Here is a 20,043-nt window from a genome sequence, read left to right as displayed (position 1 = left end):
ACCCCAACGTGCCCGCACACCTGCTGATTGCACGGTCTCCGCCGCCCGCCCCTCCCCTATCGCAGATAGCCCCCAGCACACACACCCCCAAGCCCCTCCCCGAGTCCCTCCCGCCACTCCCCCCACCCCCCAACACCTGGCACAGCGGCCCTAGCGGCTGCAGCATTTGGTGGCGTCCCTGCCAGCCTCCTCTGGTTCTCACTCAGCAGCGGCTCCCAGCCTGGGGACCCCCAGGTGCCTCCCTGGATAGACCTTGAGGCTTCCCAGCGACTGGCCGGCCTCTTCCCTGAGAGTACGGAAGGCATTTGGGACCCCAAGGTAGGGCGCCTGGATGAGCCCGGGGAGGGGGCTCGGGGAGGGGGCAGAGAGGGGCGGCGTCGAAATGCACCAAAGGGGCACCGACTGTCCCAGCCCGCACGTAGTAGGTTGGTTCCGTGAGGGCCGGAGGGCGCGTGCTCGTGTGCCCGTCTGCGTGTAGGCTGCGGGAGGGCGGTGTGTGCACGTGTGCGTGTGCGTGCCGGGGGGCTGGGGGAGGGCGGGCAAACAGCAAGAGCGGCACCCTCCTGGGCTCCCTCGTGCAACAATTGGCTACATTCACTCCTACCTTCTTTGTCAACGAGCATGTCTTCCGCGAGCGCCCGGTGTGTGTCGGCCCCGGACTGGGGACTGGGGACCGGGGCCAGCCCGGGGCCGCCTTGGAGGAACTCCCAGTCCCGCGAGGAGCCAGACCGGGAAAGCCAGAAAGCAAGCCCCGGCAGAAAGTGGATTCGGTGGGAAAGAGCCTGGGTTGGGCAGGAACGCGGTCGCCGGGAGTTGTGCTCCTGGCCATGTGACCCGGCCGCGACAGCCGAAATCCTCCCACTCGGCCCGGGGGAGGGGGGACAGCGGTGCATTTCGGGGTTGGGGGGTGGGCGCCGCACTCCAGAGGCTCCGGGGACAGGAGGGCGCACGCGGCGCGCGCGCGGGGCCTGCGGGCGGCGGCCTCCAGGGGGCGCTGGCCGGGCCGGGCGGAGACGGGGGGCTCCCGGTGGCCTCGGCCGCGCCAGGACGCCGGGGAGGGCGGGGGAGGCGGGCGCAGCGCCCACCCTGCAGCGAGCGGCGAGCGCGCGGCCCGCGCGGCCTGGCGACGCTCCCCCTGCCCGAGCCCGCCCGGGGAGCGGCCGCGGGGCGGGGCCGGCGCCCGGAGCAGGCGCTGCAGGGGGCCCAAGTGTGGGGAGGGCCCCGGCGAGGGTCGGGGGAGGGGGCTTGGCCGCGCTCAGCCCTGCAGTGCGGAGGTGCCAAGGCGCTGCTGGCACCGGGCACCGCGCGCTCCCTTTCGAGATGGAATCCCCCACCCCGCTCCCGAGCGCTTTCTCCCGGGCTGCACGGTCTCAGGGCTCGCCAGGGTGGGGGGTCTGGAACGAGGGCCACGGGAGCCGCTCAGGCGGCTTTGGGAGACACGGGCCCTAAGGGGCGGGCTGGGGGTGGGGATGGGTTCTTGGCGCCCAGGCGTCCCTTTCCTTCACCATCGCAGAGGTGGCTCCTTCCCTCCCCGGAGAGCACTCCTGGGCGTTTCAGGAACTCCTTTCTCCCACAGGTTGGGTCCCTCTCCCCAAACACTCTGAGCCCCCCTGCAGAGCTGCTCGGGCCATAGGTGTCTCCAGCTCCGTGCAGGCCATGGCCCCGTGCCACCCCACCCCCCACCCACCCCCATACTGCCTACAATGTGGCCCAGCCGGGGCCCCAGGCACCCGAGGTTGGTACATTGGAGACCCTCCTCGGTGCCTCCCGCCCCTGCGTAGCTTCCCAGGCCGCCTGTCCACCCCGAAGTCCCACCCACAGCCGCGGCAGGCCCGGTGGGGGCCCCCAGGATGGGCGGCCATGCCAGATGGCAGCGGTTGCCCACCTTTGTCACCGCGGAGCTGGGATGAGAGACACCGGGGAAAGTAGAAGGAGGGAGTGGGCCGTGCTACAACCCCTATCCCCCCAATCTGCAGGCTCCTGGGAACAGCGGCTTCAGGGAACTGAGAGGCTGGAGGCCCCCTTGAAGGGGTGCTGGGTCACCTGTAGGTGGCCTGGCTTTCTGTACCCTGCTCTCTTCCACCCAGCATCACCTCCCAAGTATTTTCTCACCTAACCCTAGGGCTCATGACACCAGTGTCTTCCGTGGACATAAGAGCTGCATCTGACTGCTCTAAACGTTTCCAGCTCTTGATACAAATCGCCAAATTAATTTCCAAAAGGGCTTTGCCAATGTATCACCCTAGCAGCCATACAGCAGCATGCCAATTTCACAGCACCCTCGCCAGCACTGCACGTTCCCATTTTGAAAATATTTTACTGCCGTCTTACATGGGATGTACTACCTTGTTCTTTCGTTTGGGTGTTTAGTTCCCTTTTGTTTTGCTGCCTTGTTGTTTTTCCTTCCTTGCCTGAGGTTGAACATTTCCCCCAATAACTTTTTAACCAGTTGCCTTTCCCACACTGGGCAGTGTCTTCATGTTCCTTGCTGATTCGCACGTTTTCCCCCAGCACTGCCATTCGCTTTTGGTGGATTTTCAGGCGAGAAGGGATACAGCCAGCTTTAGATAGGGGCCCCCAGCACACTACCTGTCCCATTGTCCCAGCCTTTGTCACATCCCTGTGCTATCTCCAGGGGTCCTTGTTTGTGGCTTATCTGTCCTGGAAGGCTGGGTGCCACATGAGCAGGGACCCTGTGTGTCCAAGTTTACCGCCCCGTGATGTGGACAGTGCGGAGGCCACGGGGCTTGGCTGAGTCTGCAGACAGGCAGACCCACTGCTTTCCAAGCTGTGGCGAATTCAAGCCCTCTGTCAGTGCAGGGGACACAGGGGACAGGACAGAGGGATCCAAGGGAGAACTTTGAGGAGAATCTACTCACCCCACCCCCATTGATTCGACTGGCGTGGGGGGGGGGGAGAGCTGGGGGACTTCAAGGGAGGAGGCAGAGTGAGGAGCCGGGGGTGACTTCCCGTTTCCTGGCCTGGGTGGAGGTGCTGGGTGAGAAGGTGGAGGGGACCAGGGGGAGACAAGTAATGGGATAAGAGCAGAGGGTGGGGTGTTTGGATCTGGGGGCTCAGAGCTCCTGGGTGCCCTTGGGCCTGGCCTCTGACGGCGAAGCCGTTTTGGGGTGCCCCGAGGCTGTCTCTGCTGGCCTGGTCCTCCAGCCAGCCTGGGACACAGCTCTGGGCCCGAAGCCAGCAGTGGGTTTCTGGTCCCGGTTCTGCCTCTCTTGCACGGTTTCGGAGGCATCTCACCAGGATGGGGCCATGAGGCCCAGGCAGTGGGGCAGGATGGCCCAGGGTCACCTCGTGAGCTGAGCTGGAGGCAGCCGCTGGGGCAGGGACGCTGGGCTCTTGTCCCTACCCCCTCCCCACTGCCTCCAGGGGGCCAGGCTGGCGCCGGCCGGAGGAGCTGCAACCGGTCCCCTGCTGGGCCCCTGACCTGCCCTTGGCCTCTGCCCCGGGCCCGTCCCGCCTCGGTGGAAGCCCCAGCTCAACCGCGCCACTCGCGGGGGCCCACCCGACTGCTTTCCCTGGAACCCGTTGGCTCGCCGGCCCCCCGCGCCCTCCCCTGTCCGCCTCCAGGCCCCGCCCCGGCCCGCCCCTCTGAACGGCAACTCCACGTCCAAAGGAAGCGGCTTGCAGCGGGGAAGCTGGGTCCGGGTGCCAGGAAGCGGCCGGCGCGCTGGCGGCGCGGGGCTCGGCTTCCACGTGCGCGCCGCCGCCGCCGCCCCGCCCCCGTCCCCGCGGCGGGACCTGGGGACACCCTGCCCGGGGACTGCGCCCCGCGCCCCGCCGTGGCCAGGACGTCCGCGCGCGGCCACCGGCTGCCGGATCGCGCTCCAGGTCTCTCTCTCCTTTTGTTCTCTCCTCCCGAGGTGGGGGTGGGGGTGGGGGACAGGGTCCGCTCCGCGAGGGCCCGCCGGGGCCCGTCACCTGGGCGCCACCTCTGAGCCCCGGCCCTCCTGGCCGTGGGGGAGACCTCGGCCTTGAACTCGCCCCCACCCCTCGCGCGCGGTGCCCCAACTCCAACTTGAGGGTGATCGCGGGCAGGCGGAGCGAGAGACTCAGGAAGGGGGTGTGAAGGGAAGTGGCCGTGGCCTTGGGGTGCCCCACGAGGGGGCCGGGCAGGACCTAGGGCCCTCGAAGGGGTCATCAGACGCCCAGCCTGTCTTTTCCGGGGAGCCCCTCAAGCTTCCCTTCCCGGGGGACAAGGAGCGGCGCCTGGCCCCGGAGTGGTTGCCTTGGGTGCTTTGCCTGGGGCGCCCGGGGGCGCCCCTCACTGCCGGAGGAGGTGTCCCCGCGGAACCCAGGACGCTTCCCTTCAGGAAACGGGGTTCGCTTGCCGTCTTGGCCCAGCGCCCCCCACAGCCCCCGCACTGGGGCCCGCGCCCCCAAAGCGCCCCGGGCGCAGGGGACGCGGGCTCACGCCGCGGACTTCTCTCTCCACAGCGCCCGCGGCCCGACGTGCAGGCAGCCGCGCGCCCATGGAGGGCCTGGGCCGCTCGTGCCTGTGGCTGCGCCGGGAGCTGTCGCCTCCGCGGCCGCGGCTGCTGCTCCTGGACTGCCGCAGCCGCGAGCTGTACGAGTCGGCGCGCATAGGCGGGGCGCTGAGCGTGGCGCTGCCCGCGCTGCTGCTGCGCCGCCTGCGGACCGGGAGCCTGTCGGTGCGCGCGCTCCTGCCGGGGCCGCCGCTGCAGCTGCCGCCGCCCGCCCCGGTGCTGCTCTACGACCAGGGCGGGGGCCGGCGCCGGCGCGGGGAGGCCGAGGCCGAGGCCGAGGAGTGGGAGGCCGAGTCGGTGCTGGGCACCCTGCTCCAGAAGCTGCGGGAGGAAGGTTACCTGGCCTACTACCTGCAGGGTAGGTGTGCGGCGGCGGGGCCTCGCCCTCGGTGGGGACGCCGGGGTAACTGGACCTTGGGCAGCTCCCCCCTCATTTTGTCTAAAGCGCGGGTGAAACTCTGCGCCAGACGGGTGGGGGGAGAGGGGGGTCTAGACATAACCTTGGGCAAGTTCTTTACCTTCCAGAGTCCTGATTAGGGGGTCTGGAAAGTGGGGAGAATTGGGCTGACCCGACCCAGCCGGTGGGATTCTCAAGAACAAAGCTAAGTGTGGGACAGTCACCCCACCTCCTTCCAGCTGCTCTGAAAGGGAAAAGAGGGAGAGGGAGGAGCCAGAGGCCATCCTGCAGAAGCAGTGAAAGGCCCGGACCGAGGGGGCAGCGATCTGCCTTACCCACCCCCCACCCCCACCCCCCAAGCCCCCAGAGTCATGGCCAGGCTGGAGCTGGAGGGGAGGAGAGGACCGGCTGACAAAGGCCCAACAGCACCCCCACCCCAGCCCCACCAAGGCCCCGGGTCGGGGCAGGGTTCCCAGGGAACCCTCCTCCCCACCCCTGAGGAGGGTCCAAGGGCTGCCTGTTTTCCCTTGCCCCCTCCCGAAGACACCAGAATATATAAATATAGAAAGCATTGGATTTCCAGCCCCTGGCCGGGAGAAATAGTAGGTGAACGGGACTTTTCAAGTGGAGCATCACCTTCTCCTCTTTAACTGATGGCCGCTGTCCTCCCCGAGTCCAGCAGTTCACCTAGATACCGTCGGGCCCTCACGCTGCCTGGGTTTGGCCCCAGGGTGCAAGATCCTCTTGGGGTGGGTGTGCCTGGCTGGCTTTGTGCGCCCCCAGCGGCTGCAGAGGGCACTTACCCTTCAGGGGCGAGGCCCACGGTGTGGCGCCAGGGTGGCCCGGTGCCTGCAGCAGGTCAGGGTGCTCTTGCTGCACTTTGGGGACAGCTGCAAACACTCCCCAGTGTCCAGGTGGCTCAGGCTCAGGTGCTCGGTGGCCCAGAGGGCCAGGTCAGCAAGACCCCGTCCTCCCGCACAGGTGGCTTCAGCAGATTCCAGGCCGAGTGCCCTCACCTATGTGAAACCAGCTTCAACAGCCATGGTGGCCCGAGCGCGGCCCAGGCGCCCGGCCCGGTGCCCGTGGTGGGGCTGGGCAGCCTGTGCCTGGGCCACGACTGCTCGGACGCCGAGTCCGAGCCCAACCGCGACGCCATGAGCTGCGGCCCGGATTCAGAGGGCGTGGCGCCCCCGCCAGCAGGGCTGCTGCTGTCCTTCCCCGTCCAGATCCTGCCCAACCTGTACCTGGGCAGTGCCCAGGACTCGGCCAACTTGGAGAGCCTGGCCAAGCTGGGCATCCGCTACATCCTTAACGTCACCCCCAACCTCCCCAACCTCTTTGAGAAGAACGGCGACTTTCACTACAAGCAGATCCCCATCTCTGACCACTGGAGCCAGAACCTGTCCCAGTTCTTTCCGGAGGCCATCGCGTTCATTGGTGAGTGCCCCCTGCCCTGCCTGCCTGCCTGGGCCTGTCCCAGGCCACGAGTGGGTGGCTGCTGGGGGGGCAGGGGGGAGATGCTCCACTGCCCTTCCCAGGGGGAGCAGGTGGCAACTTCCATGCGGGGTGCCCAGGCCCGCCACGGCCACCCCCGACAGGCCACCCAGCCCTGGCCTCACCCTGGCCCTCGGCTCTCCCCTGCCGCCCCGCCCCCCACCCAGATGAGGCCTTGTCCCAGAACTGCGGGGTGCTCGTGCACTGCCTGGCCGGGGTCAGCCGCTCCGTCACCGTCACCGTGGCCTACCTCATGCAGAAGCTCCACCTGTCCCTCAGCGACGCCTATGACCTGGTCAAAAGGAAGAAGTCCAACATCTCGCCCAACTTCAACTTCATGGGGCAGCTGCTGGACTTCGAGCGCAGCCTGAGGCTGGAGGAGCGGCGCTCCCGGGAGCGGGCCGGTGGGGGGCAGGGGTCCACCACCTCCGACGACCCCCCCTCCTTCTTCACCACCCCCACCAGCGACAGTGTCTTCGAGTCAGACCCCACATAAGGGCCTGAAGGCCCCGTGGGTGGGGGGGGGGCTGGTGTGCTGGGTCCCCACTGCCTCCCCCACCCATGGCTCCCGCCCACCTGTTGTGGTGGGGGGGGGCCTCTGGGAAGGGGCTCAGCTGTAGGCGGCAGGGCTGGGGGGGAGCACAATACTTCACATGAGGCTGCAACGCGTGAAGATTGTGCTGCCTCTTGCCTCCAGGGTGGCAAAGGGGGGAGACCTGTCCCCCCCACTTGTGACATCAGTGGGAATCCTCTTAAATGTGCCTAGGGCCGGGCTCGGTGGCCTGACCCGCCGCCACTTTCGGGTGGAACCGTGCTCCGGAACCTGCCTTTTCTGCGACTGTTAATTTTTCCTTGGGGGTGGGGGGTGGGGGTGGGGCTGCCCATTCCGGGGGGGGGACACTTCCAGATGATGGCCGGTCCCCGGGGCCCTGCCAGCTCAACCAGGCCCTGAGCCTCCCTGCTCTCTTGGCCCTCTTCGGGATCGGTGGGTCTGCTTTGCAGAGGGCTCTGCCCCCCAGGGGGCAGCGCGTGGAGACGGAGCGGCCCACCCGGCACGCCCATGGGGGCAGCCCTCTGGGTGGCTTCTCGCTGGGGAGGGCGCCAGCCGGGGAGCCGCTGGGCGGGCTCCCAGCCCCACATCTGGCGCCCTGACTGTTTATCCACTTGACATTTGAAAAGATGCTTTTTTTCCTCTTCCCCTAGATGTCTTGACGGGATCACTGGGGCTCTTTGTGACTGAGGGTGGCCAAACTGCCGCCGGAGGAGATGGGGGTCTCAGAGAGGGGGCCGGGGGCGGGGCGAGGGGAAGAAGAAGGCCCCGATTTTGCTGCTGCGGATCCCACACGGGTGCTGTTGGTTTTGGGGGGGTGGGGCAGGGGCAGAGCGGTGCACACACACGGTCATTCATTGCCGCCCCCACCCCCTGGGGGCGGGTGTGCATGAGCGTGCGTGTGCATGGCGGGCTCACACCAGCTCGCGCGCACTAGCCGGCTTCCACGCCCGGAGTGGCAGGCACCATCATCGCCCCCTTCGACCTGCGCTTGTTTGTTTTTTTTTAATCCACACCATGGTTGCTTTCTTTCATTGTTTTCCCTGAATAAACGATTTATTTAAGATACTGAATAGAGGGGAGCTGCTTCCTGAGCGCCTTGAACGGTTTGGGGGGAAGGTGGGGAGGGCAGCATGGTGGCAAGGGCACCGGAAGGGGTGGAGGGAAGAATGGCCCCAAAGAGCCCCAGCTGCCATCCCAGGCTGGGGCCACCCTGGCCCACGTCTCTGCCTTCCTCGGTGGAGGGCGCTGCTTGGGCCGGAAAGACGATTTGCTCCCTGCCAGGTCAGGAGCTCGCCACTGTTGGCCAGCACTCTAGGGGTTCATTGAACCCCCACTGTCTACCACGCATTGTGCTAGGAACAAGGACGTGGCAGTGAGCAAAAGAGATAACACTTCCTCCCTTCTGAGAGCTGACTTTCTAGGGGGGACGGACAGACAATAAACAATGGACCTAATGAATTAGTGAATCCCTTGGTTATGTGCCCAGTGTGGCCGATAGAGCGAGGGAGGCGAGGGCAAGTTGACCATTGGGTTTGGCAGCTGAGCCCCAGCCACGGCAGCGAACCAGACCCGAGCCCTCCCTCGCAGCGCTCCCACAGTGCAGCCCTGGGTGGGCCTCACCACGAGGAGCCGGGGCTGGGGAAGGATCCGGTCAGACCGGCACATTCCAGTGCCTAGCCCTGTGGCGGACGCACGGTGGAATTTGGGCCGCGAAGGTCCGGGCTGGTGGCAGGGAGAGCATTCCAGAAGACTACGGTGACAGACAGGGCCAGCGTCTGTCCCTTGGAAGATTGCCTGCTGTCCTCAACTCTTAATGCCTCCGGGCTTTCTCCACACTGCCGGTGGAATGGTCTTTCCAAAGCAGTGATTCCCCACCAGGGGGACAGGGCAGGAAGTGGAAGGGAAGCTGGAAGTTGTTGGGGAGGGAGGGGCAAACACATGCAGTATGAGAAAGCAGTGGAGAGCTCTCGAGCAACGAAACCCTCCTGGCACAGAACCCCTCAAATGTGGGATGAACTCAAAAAACATTGTTGAACGAGTGGCTGGGCTGGTAGGAAAAGAAAACTCCTCAGAGGTCAGAAACAATGAGAATCCTTGACTCCAGAGGAGGGTGCACACTCTGGGGACAGCCCTTGTCCTGGGCCCTCATTGGCCTTCCCCTACTGGCACCTCTGGACACCACACACAGGTGCCAGGGGACAAAACCTGGGCCTGAGCAGGTGGCAAGGTAGAGAGGAGACCCCCATATAAAGCCAGGACTCCTGAAGGGCCATGGTTGTAAAGTCAACAGAACAATGTCCCTCCCCACCAAAAAAAAAATGTCCGCATCTTAATCCATGGGACCTGCAAATGTATGACCTGGCAGGGCAAAATGCACTTGCAGATGAGATTAAATTAAAGCTCTGGAGGTGGGAAGATTTATCCCGGATTATCCAGGTGGGACCAATGTCATCAAAAGAGTCCTTAGAAGTGATCCAGGGAGTCAGGAGAGCGAGAGAGGTGGGGACAAAAGAAGCATGGGTCAGAGTCAGAGAGAGATCTGAAGATGCCTGGCTGCTGCCTTTGAAGACAGAAGAAGGGGCCAGAAGCCAAAACCAATTCTGCCATAGAGCCTCCAGAAGGAACATGGCCCCACTGACACCTGGACTGTATCCCAGTGAAATCCACTTTGGACTTCTGACTTCCAGGACAGTACGATAATAAATTTGTGTTGTTGAAAGCCATGAAATGTGTGGTAAATTGTTACTGTAGCAATAGGAGACTAATACCATAGGTATTTAAAACACACACACACCAAAAAGAAATAATTATTCCACCAAAAGAGGTGAGGATATTTGCTTAGCTTGACCTTGCATCTGGTTTTAAGTGCAATCAAAGAAACATGTCTCCACTGAGAATTTATAACCACAAGCCTAAATTTTGGTTTGAAGTGGTCCAGGCGTACAGGAGTGGATGTTCCAAAATTTCTCTCTTGGAGGGTCTTAGAGATAGCAGTCTGGTTGAGGGAAGGGTTTCTGGCCTTGCCTTGACATTCAATTTGCTTAGCTAGTGTCTGGCCACGAACCTACAGAACAGGTTCCGCCAAAGTTCGACGGGCACTTAAGACTGAAAAACGAAGCAGGCCACTCCATACAGCAAAATAGTAAGAGTTTGTTAGGGAACTTAACATACTGGGAAACCTCCTGGGTGGCTACAGGACGTTCAGAGTAGCACGTCGCACCACCAGCAGGTTATAGGGGGTTATATGGGGCAAGAGCAAGGAAGGCATAGAGCCATGTCAGGACTTGCAAGATCATAAACATGTTTCTTTGAAGTTACTGATATATAACAGGAGTGATTCTAGTACAGATGCTATGTGCTTAGGAATGTGCACATGCAGTTTAAGATGCACTTACTGGGAGGAGGGGGTTTCCTTATCTAGGAATGTAAGGCTTCTCTTGTTATGGCCTCACAGCTTGCACACAGATCTTACCTAGATTGTGACAGCCCAATAAATATAGCAAAGTTTAAAACATTAATAAAATGACATTTTAAAAAGTTTTGAGTAAAGTGGTCCAGAGTTAGTAGTGCCCCCACAGTGCTTGGCAAAAGCAAGCGCAAATAATCTGTGGAGAAGTATCCTTTAAACAAAGGGACCAAATAATTCCTATTAAAAATCCTAAAGCACATTTATAATGAATAAAATCACAAAATATACAAGGAAACAAGCCACCATGAGTGAGAGTCAGCAGAAACAATAAATTGCTGTATCTACTGACCCTGCACAGATAGCAGATTTTGAAATTGTAAGACATAGACTATCAAGTATGATTAATATGTTTAAAGAAATAAAAAGAAGTATTGAAAATATAACAAAATATCAAGAAACTATAAAGTGACCAGGTACTCTTGAAAAGTGACCAAATAGAACTTCTAGAAATTTAAAATATAATAGTTGAAATGAGAACTTCAAGGTATGGGTTATACAGCATATTAAACCAAGCCAAGACAAGATTTAGTGGACCAGAAGATGGATGTAAAGAAATTACCCAGAATGCAGCACAGAGAGACAGATAGAGTGAAGTCACATATGTATTTAATTGCACTTCTAGGAGAAAAAAAAATAAAGAAAATAGGGAAGACACATTATTTAAAAACATAATGTGGACCCCTACCTCAGGCCAGACAAAACTAAATCAAAATGGATCAATGACCCAAATAGAAGAGCTAAACCCATGACACTCTTAGAAGAAAACATAGGGGGAAAACCCCATGTCCTCAGATTTGGTGATGGATCCTTGAATATAACACCAAAAACATGAGAAACAAAAGGAAAATCAGATAAATTGGGTTTCACCAAAATTTTTAAACCTTGGTGCATCAAAGAATATTATCAAGAGAGTGAAAAAGACAACCTACAGAATGGGAGAAAATAATCACAAACCACATGTTTGAAAAGATCTTAATGTCCAGAATATATAAAGAACTCTTACAACTACAACTCAACAACAAAAAGAAAACAACTGAGTTAAAAAATGGGCAGGGACTTGAACAGACATTTTCCAAAGAAGATATACAAATGGCCAATAAGCACATGAAAAGATACTCAACATCATTAGCCATTAGGGAAATGTGGATCAAAACTACAGTGAGATGCCACTTCATACCCACAATGATGTCTATTTTTTTTTTAATGGAAAATAAGCATTGATGAAGATGTGAAGAAACCAGAATCCCCATGCACTGCTGGAGGGAAGGTAAATGGTAAAGCCACTGTGGAAAGTAGAATGGCAGTTCTTCAAAAAGTTAAATCTAGAATTACCATTAGGATCCTGAAATTTCACCCCTAGGTACATATACCCAAAGAGGTTGAAGGCAGGCACTCAAACACACTTGTTCACTAATGTTCAGAGCAGTGCTGTTCACAATGACCAAAAGCTAGAAATAACCCAAGTGTCCATCAACAGATGAATGGATAAATACAATATGTGTAATATTATTTGGCCATAAGAAGGAATGAAGTTCTGAGAAATGCTGCAACATGGATGAACCTTGAAAACATTATGTTAAGTGATATAAGAAAGACGTATAAGGACAAATATTGTACGATTGTACTTATATGAAATGTCTAGAAATAACAAATTTGTAGGAACAGAAAGTAGGTCAGAGGCTAACAGATTGGCGAGGGGAAGGGAGCTGTTGCTTGATGTGTATGGAGTGTTTGGAAGTTTTGAAATAATTTTTTAATGGGAAAAGTATTTGAATAGACATTTCTCCAAAGAAGATATACAAATGGCCAATAAGCATATGAAAATATGCTCAAAGTCATTAGTCATTAGGGAAATGCAAATCAAAACTACAATGGCATACCACTTCATACCCACTAGAAGAGCTATTTTTTAATGGAAAATAACAACTTTTGGAGAGGATGCATAGAAATTGGAACCCTTATGCATTGTTGGTGGAAATGTAAAATGCTGCAGTATCTGTGGAAAACAGTTTGTTGGTTCCTCAAAAAATTACACATAAAATTACCATATGATATGGAAATTCCACTCCTAGGTATATACCCCAAAGAACTGAAAGCAAGCACTTGGACGAACATTTGCACACCAATGTTCATACTAGCATTATTTTCAATTACCAAAAGGTAGAAACAACCCAAGCATCCATCAACAGATGAATGGATAAACAAAATGCAGCATACACACACAATGGAATATTATTCAGCCATAAAAAGGAATGAAGTTCTGATACATGCTGAAACATGGATGAACCTTGAAAACATTATGCTAAGTGAAATAAGCCAGACACAAAAGGAAAAACATCATATGATTCCATTTATATGAAATGTCTAGAATAGCAAATTTATAGAGACAGAAAGGAGCTCAGAGGTTACCAGAGGCTGTGGGGAACAGGGAATGGGCAGTTATTTCTTAATGGGTACAAGACTTCTGTTTGAGGTGATGAAAAAGATTTTGTAATGGGTTGTGGTTGGGATGGTAGCACAATATTGTACTTTAAATTAATACCACTAAAAAAATTAATTGATCAATACCACTAAATTGTATACTTAAAATGACTAAAATGGCAAATTTCATAGTATACATATGTTACCACAATAAAAATGTTTTTAAAAGATAATGGCTGATGAAGACAGCAGATTAGGAGAGGCCGAGCAAACTTCTCCTCCATGAAAAAGATTAGCTAAAGGACAGAAAGCACTCCAGAACAGCAGTTGCAGGGTGCCGCCGGCCAGACAGAGACCCCTACACCACATAGTGGGGACTTAGATGGAGAGGCAGAGAGACCACACTTGAAAGGACAGGGTGAGTTTGTTTGGCCAGGACTGCCTCTGGGGACTGGCGGCTGGAGCCAGCCACTGAGCGTGGGAGGGAGCAGCTTTCAGCAGTTGGCTGGGGAGATAATACCTCACAGCCCTGTGGCCGAGAGCTCCCATGAGGGAACTTGGGATTCAGCGGTCTTGTGGTGACTGCACTCACTCTTCCTTCATGGAAGCATGTGGTGCGCACAGCCAAGAGGCAAGGCACTGCACTGAAATGCCAGGATCCCCTCCCCCATCCCAGAGACTCGCAGGCACACAGCGGACAGGGACTCTGGTGCATTGGAGCTAGGGAGTGAGAGCCACAGCCCCACAGCCCCAGAGTGCAGAGTGATCCACCCACAGCCCTGAAAACTGCTGGGACCATGATATCCTGAAGAGGACTTCCTGCCAAATTGTGCAGCCCCTCCCACCCAGGGCTGGCAGTCCCCAATGCACATGGAGAACAGGTGTGCTGATTGGATTTCCACTCAGTTTGAACCCCAGCCAGCGCACAAAGTTGGGGGAGAGCTGGTTTGAGCAAAAGAGGTGGCTAGAGAGCGCCATCTACTGGGAGAACGGGGAAAGTGCAATACAGCAAGCTGTAGCTCTGCCAAATTAGATATAAATGCTCAAATAAGCCTGCATTTCCCCAAGTAATCTTACCAAGGTAAGCAAATGCCCCAAAGCCAATGGAAAATCATAAAGCACCTGAAGGAACAATAAGATATGATGGGCAAGTCAAACAAACAAATGAAAAAGCAGGAGACACAGAACTTGAAGCAATTAACCAGAGTACACACTTCAAAACAACTTAAATGAGTTGGCTAAAGACATAAAGGACATCGAGAAGGCTTTAAAAGAGCATAAAAAAGAATTTGAAGGAGTAAATAGAAAAATAGCAGATCTTATGGAAATAAAAGATACTGCTGATCAAATTAAAAATATATTAGAGGCACAACAGCAGATTTGAAGAGGCAAAAGAAAGAATAAGTGAACTAGAGGACAAAGCAATTGAATGCAAATGCACAAAAGAACAAATGGTGAAAAAAAATTGAAAAGTTTGAAATGGATCTCAGGGAATGATGGACAATGTGAAAGGCACAAATATAAGAATCACTGGTGTGCCAGAAGGTGAAGAGAAGAGTAAAGGGCTAGGAAGAGTATTTGAGGACATACTTGGAGAAAACTTCCCAACCCTTCTGAATGACATAAGTATGCAAATCAAAGACGCCCAATGAACTCCAAACAGAATAAATCCAAATAAACCCACTCTGACATGTACACTAATCAGACTGTCAAATGCTGAAGAGAAGGAGAAACTTCTGAAATCAGCAAGAGAGAAGCAATTCACCAAATACTAGGGAAACAACATAAGACTAAGTAGTGACTACTCAGCGGGGACCATGGAGGCGAGAAGGCAGTGGTATGACATATTTCAGATTCTAAAAGAGAAAAATTGGCAGCCAAGAATGCTTTTCCAGTAACGGTGTCCTTCAAAAATTGAGGGAGAGTTTGTAATTTTTGCAGACAAACAAATACTGAGAGAATTTGTTAACAAGAGACCTGCCCTAGAAGAAATATTAAAGGGAGTTCTACTGACTGAGAAAAAAAGAAAGGAGGGAGAGGCTTGAGGAGGGCACAGAACTGAAGAGTATTAGTAAGAGTAACTTAAAGGGAAAAGGGGTGGGGTGGGGGGGTGGGAAACAGATCTGACAAATAAAAACCAAAGGATAAGATGGTTGATTCAAGAACTGCCTTCACAGTAATAACATTGAATGTGAATGGATTAAACTCCCCAATTAAAAGAAACAGACTGGTGGAATGGATGGGTATGAGCCATCAATATGCCGTTTACAAGAGACTCATCTTAGGCCCAGTGACACAAAGAGATTGAAAGTGAAAGGATGGAAAAAAATATTCCATTTGGCAAGCTACAGCCATAAGAAAGCAGGGGTAGCAATACTAATATCAGACAAAATAGACTTTAAATGCAAAGATGTCATAAGAGACAAAGAAGGACACTATATACCAATAAAAGTGACAATTCATCAAGAAGAATAACAGCCATAAATGTTTATGAATTCAATCAAGGTGCTTTAAAGTACATGAGAAAAACATTGGCAAAACTGAAGGAAGCAATAGAAGTTTCTACAATAGTAGTGGGAGACTTCAATACATCACTCTCTTCTATAGATAGAACAACTCGACAGAGGACTAATAAGGAAATTGAGAACCTAAACAATGTGATAAATGAATTAGACTTAATAGACATATGTAGAACATTATATCCCAAATTACCAGGATATACGTTCTTCTCTAGCCCTCATGGAACTTTCTCCAAGATAGATCATATGCTGGGGCACAAAACAAGCCTCAATAAACTTAAAAATATTGAAATTATTCAAAGCACATTTTCTGACCATAATGACATGCAACTAGAAGTCAATAACCACCAAAGAACTAAAACATTCCCAAATATGTGGAGGTTAAACAACACACTCCTAAACAATCAGTAGGTCAAAGAAGAAATTGCAAGGAAAACTTGGCAAATATCTAGAGACAAAGGAAAACAGGAACACAACATATCAACACCTCTGGGATGCAGTGAAGGTGGTGCTGAGGGGCAAATTTGTAGCTCTGAGAGCATACATTAAAAAGGAAGAAAGAGCTAAAATCAAAGACCTAACTGAACAACTGAAGAAGCTAGAGCATTATCAGCAAATAACACTAAAGCAAGTAGAAGAACAGAAATAACAAGGATTAAAGCAGAAATAAATGATACAAAGAACTGATTTTTTTATAAGGCCCCCAAATCCACTGAGTTGGGTTAGAACAGTCTCTTCAACAAATGGGGCTGGGAGAACTGGATATCAGTAACAAAAAGAATGAAAGAGGACCCCTACCCCACACCCTATACAAAAATTAACTCAAAGTGGATCAAAGACCCCAATATAAGAGACAGTAAGATAAAACTCCTAGAAGATTATGTAGGGATACATCTTCAAGATCTATTAGGAGGTAGCTTCTTAGACCTTACACCCAAAGCACAAGCAACAAAAGAAAAAATAGATAAATGGGAACTCCGCAAAATCAAAAGCTTCTGTACCCCAAAGGAACTGTCAAAAAGGTGAAGAGGCAGCCAAGGCAATGGGAGAAAATATTTGGAAACCATATATCTAATAAGAGACTGATATCCTGCATATATAAAGAAATCCTACAACTCAACAACAATAGTACAAACAGCCCATTTATAAAATGGGCAAAAGATATGAAAAGACCTTTTTCCAAAGAGGAAATACAAACGGCTAAAAAACACATGAAAAAATGTTCATCTTCCCTAGCTATTAGGTAAATGCAAATCAAAACCACAATGAGGTATCATCTCACACCAATAAGGATGGCTGCCATTAAACAAGCAGGAAACTACAAATGCTGGAGAGGATGTGGAGAAACTGGAACTCTTATTCACTGCTGGTGGAACTGTATAATGGTTCAGCCACTCTGGAAGACAGTCTGGCAGTTTCTTAGAAAACTAGATATAGAGTTACCCTTTGATCCAGTGATTGCACTTCTCGGTATATACCCGGAGGATCTGAAAGCAGTGACACGCACAGATATTTGCACACTGACGATCACAGTAGCACTATTCACCATTGCCAAGAGATGGAAACAACCCAAATGTCCTTCAACAGATGAGTGGATAAACAAAGTGTGGTATATACACACAATGGAATACTATGCAGCAGTAAGAAGGAACAAGGTCCTGAAACACATAGCAACATGGATGAACCTTGAAGATACAGTGCTGAGTGATATTGTATGGAGAGATATTGCATGTTACCACTTTTATGACATATCTGAACAATGTAAAATCAATGTCTTATAATATAGAATATTGGGGACCTAGTGATACACAGTAGCTAGTGAAGGGGGAATGATCACCTGATATGTACAGACATGTTAATGAGGGTGAACTTAAAGGTGTGGGAATAGACAGGGATGATAATCGTTTGTTAATGGGATTACAAGTATCAGTGCCACATTGAAGGAGAACATGATTGAAAGTGGGTGTTTAAAGGCATGTATCCCACAGATTAGCACTACAAATATAAATGTTTGCATGATATACTTCTAAGGTATGACACTGATACAAAGAAGTAACAACATAATGGTATATGGGAAAAAACTACCTATTGCATACTATGGACTGTATTTAATAGGAATACCTTACCAGTACTTCACTAATACTAGAGATGAATAATTACAGGCTGATAACAGCTTTGGGGTGTTTTGTATTATGATTATTTAAAATTGTGAGTGGTGATGATTGTACAACTAAGTGAAGATTATGTGAGACATTGATTGTTTATCTTGGACAGAATATATATTATGTGAACTTAGGAACTGCCTACTTAATAAGTCAAGTTCTTGATCTTGAGGCTTGTTCTAGTGAAACTTAGGGCCGTAAAGGGGAGGCTAAGCCTACCGATAATTACGCCTAGGAGTCACCTCTAGAGAACCTCTTTTGTTGCTCAGATGTGGCCTTTCTCTCCCTATGCAAGTCCAACTATGCATATAAATTAATTACCCTCCCCCCCAGATGGGATTTGACTCACAGGGGAGTGAATCTCCATGTTGAAGTGGCACATGACCCCAGGAATGAGCCTAGACCTGGCATTGAAGGATTGAAAATGCCTTCTTAACCAGAGGTGGAAGAGAGCAGAGAAGGAACAGGGCTCCAAAAATAAAAGAAATATAAACAGAAAAGGAAATATAAACAAACATAAGCATATATAGGTATATACAGTATAGCAGACAATGAGCTCTATGAGGCTAGAGATGTGCAAATGGTGAAGGCAAATGCTGAGAGAATGAAAAAGGTGCAGACATTGTTTGGGTTTGCAGGTAGGTAGAAGAAAGGCTTCACAAGAAAGGGGCATCTGGCATGAACCCTGCATTACCGATCTGCAGCAAACCTCTGTAATCTCAGCTTGTGCCACTCTTGCTCATTAGCCAAAATGGCCTTTTCTGGTTCTTAAAAACTAAATTATCTCTAGCTTCAAAAAAAAAAAAAAGGAAAGAAAGAAAGAAAATGCCTTGTTGACCAAAAGGGAGAAAAGGTAACAAAATAAGTTTACAGTGGCTAAGAGATTTCAAATAGAGTCAAGAGACTATCCTGGAGTTACTCTTATGCAAGCTCCAGGTAGATATCCCAAATGGTCACAATATGCCATACCCTATCCAACAGTAGTCCCCAAATACCTAGGTCCCTACCTGAGATTCTATCAAAGTTTATTTTTCAGAAACTTAAATCCACCAGAGTGTTCCTATGCCAGACAAGTCCTAAACCCAGAGGCAAGAGCCTCTTTAAGAACATCAACCAGATGCAGCCCCCTTCTCCATAATGTCAACACGCATTTTTAATATGAACAAGTTAGGGTGGTCACTGTCTAGACACCCCTAGAGATTGAGAAGGTGATTAAACTAGAGGAAGGGGTAGCAATAGACAAGATGGAATTTAACAAAGGATTATGAATACTGAATCTCTATATAATTTTCCTCTTCTTAGTTGCTAGGGCATTAGAATAGCTAGAAGGAAAGAAATGAAATGGAGGAACTGTAACCCATAATATTCTTTGAAATTTGCTCTATAGCTACTTGTTAAATTGTAATTTGAAAGTTATCTTTCTGCATACATATTTCACAATAAGGAAAAAACTGACACTGTGCAGCAGTAACCCAGAACATTCTTTGAAATTACCTATATAACTACTTGTTAAATTGTACTTTGAAAGTTATCACCTTGCTGTATATATGTTATATTTCACAGTAAGGAAATAACTGAAATTGTGGAACTGTAACCCATCGCATTCTTTGAAATTTGCTCTCTAACACTGCTTGTTAAATCATACTTTGAAAGTTATCACTGTTTTGTATATATGTTAAATTTCACAACAAAAAATGTATTTTTAAAAAAGATAATGGCTGAGAATTTTCCAAACTGATAAAAGGCACTGCTATGTGCCCCCCAATGTCTATGCTCCCCTTCCTCCTTTCAGAAAGAGAACCCTTGCAAAGTTTAATACAGCATGTGGCTTCCCAGCTAGAAATTTTTTTTCCCAGCCTCCCTTGCAGCCAACTGTGGCCATGTGCCTTAGTTCTTACCAATGAAATGTGAGCTGAATGATTCATGTAACTTCCACAGCATTTCCTTAAAAAGAAATTGTTTACCTGGAGAGGCCCCAAAGAGGAGAGAGGAGAAGGGAATAGTGCCCCTGAGAGACAACTGGAGTTCTGAGGATTGGGAGAGTGGAGGGAGGTCCAGCTCAACTGGCAGTCCTCCTTCTGGGAACTCAGACCCCAGGGGCTGGAATTCAGATTCCAGCTTCAGTCAGCCACGCCCCTGACAGGATCAGAGTCACCAGGAGAACTAAAGGCTCCATACCTCCTTACACTGGTGGGGGAGCTGCGGGCTGGCCAGCGCCACCTGCTGGACAGGAGGGGAAAAGCACCAATTCTAAAGGCCTCATAGGAGGGTCTCATTCTCAGGAAAACTCCATACCCTCCCAATGAGACCTGGGCCTCACTAGACTGGGAAAATCTGACTAGGGTCGACCATATCTGAGGAGACCCACTCACAAAAAGGTTACATAGAGGCAGAGCAAGAAACAGAAAAAACAAGAGAGGAAAAATTCTGATCAACTAAATAGAACCTAAGTTAGAGGTCTAGAATAAGTTGAACTGAATAACAGAGGCCAGAAAACAAAGCCAACCAACAAGAAAATCACTAGGT

At 51.8% G+C, this 20,043-nt stretch overlaps 1 protein-coding gene across 1 annotated transcript; it reads left to right on the top strand.

Annotated features, from left to right (window-relative positions):
* Nucleotides 1-171: 171 nt before the first annotated feature.
* DUSP9 (dual specificity phosphatase 9) lies at nt 172-7,246 on the top strand. Its single transcript, XM_037822582.1, has 4 exons — nt 172-318; nt 4,453-4,860; nt 5,881-6,336; nt 6,561-7,246. Exons 2-4 carry the CDS (start codon nt 4,488-4,490, stop codon nt 6,887-6,889), a joined length of 1,158 nt encoding a protein of 385 aa, XP_037678510.1. The 5' UTR covers nt 172-318; nt 4,453-4,487; the 3' UTR covers nt 6,890-7,246.
* The last annotated feature ends 12,797 nt before the right edge of the window (nt 7,247-20,043 follow it).

The sequence above is a fragment of the Choloepus didactylus genome, chromosome X, assembly GCF_015220235.1.
Source record: "Choloepus didactylus isolate mChoDid1 chromosome X, mChoDid1.pri, whole genome shotgun sequence".
NCBI classification, from domain to species: Eukaryota; Metazoa; Chordata; class Mammalia; order Pilosa; family Megalonychidae; genus Choloepus; species Choloepus didactylus.
The sequence above is the reverse complement of the archived record's forward strand: the minus strand, read 5'-3'. Positions and strand labels throughout refer to the sequence as shown.